At 50.9% G+C, this 11,014-nt stretch overlaps 1 protein-coding gene across 1 annotated transcript; it reads left to right on the forward strand.

The window, feature by feature from the left end:
- The first annotated feature begins 6,125 nt into the window (after positions 1-6,125).
- Positions 6,126-7,233, forward strand: TMEM271 (transmembrane protein 271). The gene has a single exon (XM_062600290.1). The coding sequence runs from the start codon at positions 6,139-6,141 to the stop codon at positions 7,183-7,185; it is 1,047 nt and encodes a 348-aa protein (XP_062456274.1). The 5' UTR covers positions 6,126-6,138; the 3' UTR covers positions 7,186-7,233.
- Positions 7,234-11,014: the final 3,781 nt, after the last annotated feature.

An 11,014-nucleotide genomic window follows, 5' to 3' on the forward strand; every position in this document is an offset into this window, starting at 1 on the left:
TATTTTCTATCTTGTTAGTACTGCTTTGATAATGAATAATCTATAGTATTCTCGGTTTGTGCAATGCTCTCTTACACCCCTAATGCATTACTTGCACACACACGAATGTCTGCCACAAAATTTTCTGTTCAGCCGAAAATTAAATATTAAAACACAGTACAAAATCTGTGGCCCTTCCAGTGCAGGGAGCTGAAGATCTGCCATCAGGTTTCTCCTCCTCACTGGAGGAGCACACATACCTCTACAAGACGCCAGTGCAATTATCATCTGGTCTATGGCATTTAAAATGATAAATCACAGCCCATGCCTTGGATTTGTGAAAACATACAAGAAACTTGATACCCAGAAAATATCTAGCACTCTTGAAGCACTCAAGGATTGCTTTCCTTACCCAGGATATCTTCCTTCTTCCTCCTTTACTCATTGCCGTTCTGCCTGTACAGTCTCCCCTGTAAGATTTAGTCCTAGAGACTAACTATAGGTAACTATACGGTGCCAGTTGGGTGGAGTAGTCCTTGTCACACTTTTTGCACACAGTGACTCTGTTGCACCCAAACAGCCCCCAGAAATTGAGAGTTAGCATGGGTCAGGGACCATTCCTGATATCCCATCTGCATGCAATTGTCCTGTTTTGGAGGGCAGGAGAGTGAGACAGTTTAATATTGTGGAAGTAGGTCAACCTGTGCCTTCTAGCATCAGCATCAGATAATGGTCCTGGACACATTACTAACGTGGGCATACCTTAGGCAGATGCACATGGGGCTCTGTGGCAAATTTATCTACCTATGAAAAAATGACTGGAATTGTGGCCAATGGAATAGCAGTGGATAGATGTCATTTACTTTGAATTTAACAAGGCTTTTGATAGTCTCACACAATCTTCTGGTGCCTAGGTTATGATAATACAGTCCAGATGGGTAGGCAACTAGATGGCCAAAGAAACTGATTGGGTGATCAGGCTCAGAGGATCATAGTTAATGAGTCCACTTGGACAGCTGGAGGCCTGTAGTAAGCAGAGTATTGCAGAGGTCTTCCTTGATGCCTGTCCTATTTGGCATCTTTATCAATTACCTGGTGGAGGTGGCAGAGCATACTCTCATTAGGTTTGCAGATAACACCAAGCTCGGGGGGGGGGGGGGGGGGAGTGAGGGCAAGGCTGACATCCTGAGGGATTGGACGGGTGGGAGGAAGGGACTGACAGGGGCCGACAAGGACTCCATGACTAGATCTGGGACAGTGGAGCCCCAACGGTTACATTGACTGGGGCCAGGAGCAACTCTGCAGAGAAGTCCTGGCAGCAGTGAGTGGAGCAGGGGCAGCATTCACTGGGCAGTCCTGAGGTCAACAGCGTCCTAGGCAGTGTGAGCAAAGGCAAAGCCCAGGGCCAGGGCAGGACAGGGGTCATCCCTGTCCTTGGTCTCGTCATATGCTGGCTGGACATAGCCTCCAGTGTGGGACCCAACACAGGATACACATCCACAACCTGGAATAGGTGGGGGGAGGCCCCCAAGGCTTCAGGACCAGAGCTCTTTCCCTGAAAGGAGAGGCTTCAGGGGCAAGTGGGTCACCTGGAGTGGGAACAGCTTCAAGGCACCTCATAGCAGCTCCAGCTCCAACCCTGTTGTGTCAGCACATCTGAGTTACAGCCTTGTTGACTTTTTGGTGTCTACCTTTACCCAGCAAGCGTTACAGCCTTGAGTCCTTTCTAAACTGTTCTTCTCAATAGCCTTAATCCAACATTCCCAGGATGAACAGCTGCTAAAACAACCACACACCTCCAGCTTCAGACATAGGCTTTGCTATCTCTAATTTAACTGCTTTACTTGGTTTAAACTTTTTATTCTCAAGCTCCGTGCTCCCCATTCTAAGTGTCAGCCATTGAAGCAGTATCTCTAGGATGCTGGATTTTCACCAGCATCCAGCCTAGCAGTTACCTAGCAGTTACAAAAGCTGGTTGCTTGCTTTAGGGTCCTTTCCAAAGCTTTTTCCATAAATTTGCTTCACAGAATTATTCTGTGGAAAAGTACTGTGAAAGCAGAATACCAGGACCCAAGCACACAGGGGTATGCTGGATCTTGCAAATGGAAGGGAAGAACGATGCAATGGGATATAATTTCTTGCAAGAAGATTTTGAGATGTAATGGGATGTAATTTCTTGTAAAAAAAGATTTTGCAGTCAACAATGTCCTCTATAGAACCAGGAAAAAAAATGAAGAAGCAGGCAATGGAATAAGTTATGGGAGGTTACGCACCCATCATGACTGAATAGTCAAAGCTATGACAACCATTTCTCAAAACTGGCTTTGAAATTACAACATACACATCTTACCATAAATGCAGTGTGGGAGGAGAGGCAGACAATAAAATAACGTAATGCTTTGCACTTTGGTGGCATAAGCAGAAGGTCTCCATCTGTTTTACAAATACATGGTTTAGCTTGCTAGCCAGGAGAGCCAGTAATAACTCTGTCTGCCTCTGTGCCACTGAGTCACAGCGCGAGGTGAAGAGACTGACCCTCGGCTTAGCACAAATGCCCGACCCTGGGCAAAGCAAGCCTGCTTTGCTGGTGGTGACACTGCCCGCTCCCAGTGCATGCCCAGCACAGCCCGTCAGCTCTCCCAGGAGCTGGACTTAGCCTCGTCCAAAGTCTCTGCTCCACAGAGGGCTTTGGAACAGGATGTGGAGGTAAGTGACTTCCCCTACAAGGCCCAGGGAATTCACTTGCTGGGTCAGAAGAGTCCCGTGGACACGAGTCCCAGGCCAGTGTAGTACCTCGAAACCCTACGCACCACTTCTCAAGACTACAAAAATAACTCTTCAAAGTAACTATGGTAAATTCTGATTTATGTCTATTATTATTAATGTAATAACATTATTACTGTGTTTCCAGACTTTCTGTCTGAAGAGAGTTGAATCTGAACGTGTGATATATGCTAATGACCTTGCTTTGCATGTGTGGCTGTGTGTGCGCATGTGTGTAATAAAGTATCCTCTTACTGAATATGTGCTACATTGCAGAGTGCTAAATAACTATAAGAAAAATTCTACTAACTCAGAGTGACACCGAAACCCAGGAGATTTATGAATAATAAATTACACACGGGGGAGGGTGCTGGTAGTGGAACTCCTAGCCTTGCATATTGAATATAGTGCTTAGAAGGCAGAGAGACATTCTGGGGAGGACAGGCAAGGAAATTATTAGAGAAGCTCTGCAGTAGCAAGTTGCCCAACTGTAGGAATAAAAAAGGTGTAGTAGAATTACTAATTCTCATCTTAAACTTGTATATCAGCCTGGCCTCTCAAATTGCATGGCTTTGAAGGGAGCTAACTGAGACTGGTCTCCTTTAAAGAGGGCAAGGACAGTCCTTCCCTTGGAAGATTATGTTCTAAACAAGGAAAACAAAAGCAAAGATGGCCACAGGAATAGGAGAATGACCATGCTGGAGAAGCCTGTGCACAATACAGGAACAACCTGACCCCAGTAGAAATTTTGCTTTTCCTTCCCTAACCCTTGCCATTTACAGACTAATAACTTAATGCATAAAACACATCCCTACTTACTTTTTGGCCTATCCAGTGTTAAGCAAACATTGTCACTATTCATAATAAATACCTAATCCTTTTTCAAACCCCATTAAGCTCTTGACAGCAAAAATGAAGTGATACAAATCACATATTTCCTTCACATATAAGTAAGAGTATTTGTGTTGAGTGTCAGGGAATAAGGCACTTTGCCCATTCTACATATAATTAGTTTGCTAAGTGTTCTTACTGTCTACTGTTCCTCTCTCCCCGCATTCACACTCACAGTGCATCTCCCAAGGCCTCTGAATTAGCAGCTAGATGGAGAGTTTACATGCACTTTCAAGCAATGATCAGAGTTCAACAGAGACCTCAGCAGACAGGTGCTGTATTTTGTACAGTGCTCTGCATTTGGTACATATTTACTTCTTCAGTGACATCAGGACACAAGGCAAGTTGTTTTAAAGACCTCTAAAGGCTAGATTTTCCTCAGTGGTCCCAGCACCTGATATAAGCATAGCCAAGTTCCCAGATCCTACAGCAAAACCTTCACAAGGCCACAAACCAGCAGACCCACAGACCTTGTTCATCGGGGAGCCAAAGACAGTCTGAGAACAGGAAGAAATGGCAACAACCATGGGGCTGGTTGGGCACAGGACCCCATCTCGGGGGCACAACAGTGTGAGCCCCGCTTTCGTGCTGGCTCCCTTTCCCTGTGGCCAGTGAGGAGACGAGGCTGGGGACATCTATGGACCTGGAAGTCCCCAGCTAGCCAGCATCAGAGTAGTGGGACTGCTGCTCTTCCTTGGTCAAGGCAGTACTCTGTGGGACCCATACAGGATGTAGGGGGCAAAAACCCTTTGTTCCTGTGGCCCCAAAGGGCAGGATGATGCACCCTACTGGAACCCCCACAACTTTTGGACAGTTCCGCCAGAGAGGATGGCCTTAGGTAAGGCAGCACTCCCCACGAGGACACTCGACCAGCTCCCACCCCATGCAGGGTCCAGAAACATCACATGAAGGGGAGCAACTCACCTTGGGGAGCCTCAGGGCTTGGTGGCTCAGCCTGGCCCCTGCCCTGACAGGATGGGAGAGAGCAGGGTCACATCCTGCCCAAGCAGCAAGGGTGGCAGAAGTCCTCCCGGTGCTCGGGTGGGGAGAGGGTTCCCTGGAGAGAGCTAAACCCCGGATCACACCCCCTCACCACCACCACCACTACCTCCCACAGAAACCAGGTGCACTGCCCCCATTGGAAAGGGAGGAGAAAACGGCTTGGAAACGGCTTTCGCTCCCTGTCTCTCTCCCCTGCATGCTAATCAGCAGCGCCTGCTAAAAATACTCGGCAGGGCTGGCGTGCACACGGCAGAAGGGGAAAATGGGGGAGCTGGAGCCTGCGGCTTCACGGAAGGAGAAGGGACAGGCGAGGAAGAGCCTCCCCAAATTCCCCTCCCCGTGCAGCGCCCACCCGGCTCCCTGAAGGAGATCGGCTCCCCCCCCCGCCCCCCCCCGCCGCCCTCTTTCTCCCCTTTCCATGCCCCCGTCGAGACCTTTCCTCCCGCGATCCCGGCTGCTTCCCGCCCGCCCCGGGTGCCGGGCAGGGGGCGACGCGTCCCCGCCCGCGACTCCCGGACGGGGCGTCCCGGGGCAGCCGCCCCTGCCCCCGTCCTCGTCCCCCCCAAGCCCCGCCGCCTGCGGGGCAGCATCCCTGCGGCACGGAGAAATATCCCACAGGGATTTCGCTGGCGGAGCCCATGCAAGGGGCTGGCGCCCCTTCGGCGCTGGGGTTCCGCGGGTTCGGAGGGTCTGCGCGGCCCGAGGTTGGGGGTTGAGGAGGGGGGTGGGATGCGCACGGGAGGGGGGTGCTGCGCCTGCTGCATCAAAGCGGCGACCGCCTCAATGCAGCGCAGTGACACGGAAGCAGAGCGGCGGCCGCTCTCCTTCTTCCCTGCCAAAGCAGGCACTTGAAGAGGGAGGGGAGAAAAAAAAAGGGGGGGGGGAAGTAAAATTAAGGGGGGAAAAGAGCAAACTGGTGAGGATTAGCAGCAGCCCTCCCGCACCCGCACCCACAGCTGCGGGGGTGCAAATCGCCGGTGCCGCCCGTGCGCCGCGGCCGGGAGGGGGCCGGGGGCGGGCGCGGCCCCCGGCGCCGCGGCCGCGCGGGACCTGCGCGGGGGCTCGGCGGGGCCGGCAGACCGGCCCCCCCCCCCCCTCCACTTCCCCCGGCTCCCCCCTCCCCGCAGCCCCGCGCCGCGGCTCCCATCCATAATTAATCGCCTCCCCGCAGCCGCCGCGATAAGAGAGGGCGGGCGGGGACGAGGAGGCGGCGGCGGCCGGGAGGCGGGGGGGTGGTGGTGGTGGGGGAGCGTGTGCGCTCGCCGCGCCCGGCTCACTGCGGCCGGCGGCTGCCTGCCGTGCGGAGCCGAGCCGAGCCGCGCCGAGGCGAGCCGAGCCGCGCCGCGCCGCGCCGCGCCGTGCCGAGCCGCCCCGTCGGGGAGCGCCGCGCCCGCATGGCCGCGCCGGGCCGCGCCGCCGCCGCCGCCGCGGGGCCGGGGGGGGGCGCGGCAGGAGGATGAGGCGGGCGGCGGCGGGGCGGCGGCGGCGGCGGCGGCGCGGAGGATGAAGTGGAGCGTGCGGGGAGCCTGCGCCGCGCTCTCCAGCTGCCTCCTGCTCGCCTGCGCCCTCAGCGCCGCCGCCGTGGGCCTCAAGTGCTTCTCGCTGGGCTCGGAGCTCAAGGGAGAGCCCTTCCGCCTGGGCACCGCCGCCGGCGCCTTCTACTCGGGGCTGCTGCTCGCCGCCGGCCTCTCGCTGCTCGCCGCCGCGCTGCTCTGCTGCCGCCCGCCCGACGAGGCGCCCGCGGCGGCGGCGGCGGGCAGCGGCGGCGGCGGCGGCGGCGACGGGGAGGCGGCAGCGGCCGCACCGTCGGGGCCGGGGGAGAAGGCGCCGCCCGGGGGGCGGCAGAACTTCCTGCTGCTGGGGGTGCTGGTGTTCATGCTGGGCGTGCTGAGCGCCTTCGCCGGCGCCGTCATCGACGGCGACACCGTGTCGCTGGTGGAGAGGAAGTACTCGCACTACTGCCTGCTGCAGCCCGGCGGCGCGGCCCGCCCGCGGAGCGGCTCTGCCGGCCCCGACGGCTCCGTGGCGGCGCTCCGCTGCCAGAAGCTGCGGGACTACCAGCGCGGCTTGGTGCTCTCCACCGTCTTCAACGCGCTGGAGTGCCTCCTAGGGCTGCTCAACCTGCTCCTCGTCAAGAACTACAAGGCGTCGCAGCAGCGCGGGCGGCGGCGGCGGCGGCGGCGGGCGGCGGCGGCGGCGGCGGCCCCGGCGGGCGGACGGCGGCGGCGGCGTCGCGGCGGCGGCCCCGGCGGGCGGCGGGCGCCGCGGCACAGCCAGGGCTCGCTCTTCTCCGGCGGCGAGCCCGAGCTGGTCCCGGGCGACTGCCCCTTCCAGGCCGTCTCCTACATCAACGTGGGCGTCTTCCACGTCTTCGACGAGGCCGGCGTGGAGGTGCACTGCGGCGGCCACCCCTCCGTCGAGCTGCCCGGCTACTCGCCCATGGACCCCGAGCTCAACGCCTCCTACCCGTACTGCTACCCGCTGCCCAGCGAGCAGCCCCCCGCCTATGAGGAGATCTACCCCGCGGAGCCCGGCGCCCGCGGCACCTAGCGCCGGCGGGACGGCACCGGACGGGACGCGACGGGACGCGCCGCGGGGCTCAGGGAGCGGCCGGGAGCCGCCGCCCCGGAGCTGCCGCCGCCGGGCCGCCCCGTCCGGCAGCGGCTGCCTTCGCCGGGGGCCGCGCAGCAAACGCCCGAGGGCCGGTCCTCCCGCCGCCTCCCTCCGTAGCCAAGTGTAGTTCCCCTCCAGCGATTCATCCGTCTCCAGCTTTAGCAGTCCAGAGTTACCCCATTTATGATAACCAGCCAGTGTAAGGAGAAAAAAAAAAAAAAAAGAAAAAAAAAAAAAGTGTAATGAAGCTTCGTTACCTCTCAAAAGAGCTTAATTTCTATACAACGCAGAGACATTCGTGTCACGTTTACTAGAAGTGTTTTGGGGATCCTTAAACGTTTACACTACTCTTTGGAGAATTGAGTTCTGTTTTAAGATTTAGTGAGTTAAAACCTTCGTTGGTCTTGTAAGATGCACATTCAGAAAAACCTGCACTTTGAAAAAGAAACAGGAAAAAATCAACAACGTTTTTGTACACTAACGTGCCTGCTTTTGTTGATAACTTCTTACTGTAAAAGCTTTCAGAAGTCTATAGTGAAAATGTTTGGTAAATTCACTGCAATTTAGAATTGATGATTAGTTCCTTTACTGAAACAATTGAGATCTTACTAGGATATGGCAGTTAAAAGGAAGTCCAAATGTCATACACATTCCTTTTTGTAAACAGGTTCTGTGTTTTCAATGCAATGCAGGATTTCTTTTTGTTTTACACAGGTGAAGGGTTTAATCCTATTTTGTACAACTACATGGTTTACCTTGTAAAGAATTCCATTTTACCTGTTACAATTCATCGATCTGGTAAGCTTGAATATTAAAGTTTTATTTGAAATATATATATTGTAAAACAGCCTTAACTGATGCAATGGTCACAGTTTTAAAGGAAAAAAGAGATAAACTGTCTTGGGAGACATCTTCCAAATGTGTTTTCAAAACTGTATTTGTACTCCCATTACAATGCAAGATAGTTATTTTTTATTTTAAAGATGCCACTTTAATTCCTGAAAGGGGAAAATATAAGGGGATTGTCTGTTTTTAACTCTTTCTTAACTGAGAAGTGTTAAAAAGGATTTCTGCAAAGAGAAAAACTCTGCTAAATCCTCCTTTTTGGGTTCTGCTGTGGCATGCCAGTATCAGTTTGCATAAGAAAGCGGTAATTAAGAGAAGCAGGCATGGCTTTTTCTTCTTTTTCTTTTTTTAACATCTTTTTAGAACAGGTGAAAGCTTAATTTCGTATTTCATCAAGAACCAAAAAGCTCCTCTTCAGATTGCATTTGGTTCAGTAATATGCCCCCCCCCCCAGTTATTGTATACTGAAATGAAATCTGATAAAATAAGAACCTTTCTGTTAATCCTCTGTTTGGAGCCTGCTGCATAATGCCAGTGTATGAGATACCAGGAGAAAGAGAGAGAGAGAGTTAAGAGAATACAAAGTTACCATGTATTTCTGTGGTTGATGGAAAATTATTTTAAAATTTTTAGCTGCAGAGAGACTGATGTAATTTACAGCCTTAGAATTGGAAGGAGATTTTAGCCTAAAAATACCCAAGTCTCTTTGCACTGTTTTATTTTCCAAATATTTGAACCTGCACAATTTGTAGAATATTAATTGCAGAATGCCTTAGAAATATTAAAATCGCAAACTGTTGCCCACAAAGCTCATATTTAAATCTCTAATCTAGGCAAGGAAGTCCAAAGCAGCAGTTGCAAATTTATCAAGTAGTTTCAAATGGCAGAAATCTAAAGTACAGGGTCTCTTTAGCCAGAAGACTTTCTTGTGCGGAAGGCCACACTAAAACATATACCCTATATAGGTCCCATTTTAGTCTTGAAGATTGGCTTTATGCTGGCTCTCTGCAGCTGCACCTCTTTAACCCCTTCCTGGGAAGTTTTTGGAAGTCCATTAGGCTTTACCTGTAATACTTTATTAGGCACAAAACCACATCCACAATATACTGTTTTGTTTATATAGCCAAGATATTTTGCAAAATGAGAAAGTGAAGTAAGGAGGCTAAATGCTTACGTAGGTGTCCGGATAGATGAATGCGTAAGAGAGTGTGGTACCCTGCACTGAATTAAAGGGAACTACTAAGTGCAGGGTGCTTTTGAAAAACTGACCTGTTAGGTGCCTAAATACAGATTTAAAAGTCTAATGATAGTTGCTGTCTTTTAAAAAATTGGCTGTATATATTGCAGTTCTTGGAATCTGTATCCTAATTTTGCTTAAGGAATTAATTTTTCACATAAAAAAGACAATATTTTACTGAAGATGACCATTTTAGGAATTACAAACTAGACAGTTCTGAAACTCCAGATGTTCCAAAGATCAGTGCTCAGGGAAATAAATGGAAAGTCAAGAAAGCTACCTATTATACTGAGTTGTTTAAATGTAAACAATTTTAAACTATGAACTTTTAAGATTGTTAAATTCATAACACTTTTTTTTGTTGTTGTTGCGTGCATATATGTGTGTGTGTGTATGTTTGATTTAAATCTGTTCAGGATGCCATTCAATTCAAGTATTTATTTGTGGCTCAGTTTTAGTTCCTGAATTTCTGCTTTTCTTCAATCAGGCTTTTTTTCCCCTGTAATAATTTAGTTTAGTGGTGGACAGATTGCCAGAATAAAGTCCAAATCAGACTCCCACAGAAGCCAGTAGGCGTTATTTCATCGACTTCAGTGGGTCTGGGCACAAATGACATGAAGCACCCACAACAAATTATCTTTAAAATAATATTGATCGTCTGGCGTGGCAGAGAGGATGCAGCAGTGGTGTATTGTTTCTCCTGTATTGTTTGTATTGACAGCAGTATTAAGGGAGGTCACCTATGGTATCGCTCACATTTTTTTAACAACAACAGGAAAAAAAATTGGCAGGCAAATTGACCAAACAAGCCATGTTTTATTAAAGATGGTATACAAGTGTTTCAGGTATCTGGTGACTAACTTTTCTGATAAAACACTAAGCGTATCTATTTCTCAGTGAGAAGAAACTTATAAATACAGACTACAAGATGAAGCTCCACAAGCGTGATTGCAGTATTGTGGAGCCATTTTTAGTAAACCTGAATCATCACTCTTATCTTCTGAGCAATAATGTTAGAGTGTATAAACTGTACTGTGCCGAAATTGAAAATAGGCTGGTGTGGGAAGCATCAGAGCGTGGGTTAATTACCTGAGAGGACTCATACTGTCCCTTTATTTTCCATTCCCCGTCACATGATTGTCGAGGCAAATGCAAACCTGATTGATTCATGTCACTGGAGGATGCTAACTGCAAGGTGGTGGGGGTTTTTGTTTGGTTGTTTTTTTTTCCCCTCCTTTAATAGCAAAATGGGGTAGAATGCACAAGAAACACCACACATGTGCAGTGACCAAATCCCCGTTTTGCTTAGCTGAGCGAAGGACAGCAGTGCTTGTTTGGCTTTGCCTTCGTTTGCTCACAGCTCTGCTCACCTCCATGGGTTCGGAGCGGGGCGACGCGGCCGGCGCCGGCGCGGTGCGGTGGCCCTGCCGGGCTGGTAGCTCCGCACAGCTCCCCGCTTTCCAGCCCCGCTCGCAGGTAGCTGGGGCTCGTCGGGCCGCTCTTAGAAAGGGTGGAAAATCCAGTCCGCCATCTCTGATGCGACAGGATTTGCCTTCATGTGGAGAAAATATATTCCCACCAGCCTATTAGCAATTCACGTGAATTACTTTCACACTCCAACATCCTTGCTTAAATCCGTTACTTGTACTTTGCATTGTAATTGACAGACAGAATATATGTAAC

The sequence above is a fragment of the Rhea pennata genome, chromosome Z (assembly GCF_028389875.1).
Source record: "Rhea pennata isolate bPtePen1 chromosome Z, bPtePen1.pri, whole genome shotgun sequence".
Lineage (NCBI taxonomy): Eukaryota > Metazoa > Chordata > Aves > Rheiformes > Rheidae > Rhea > Rhea pennata.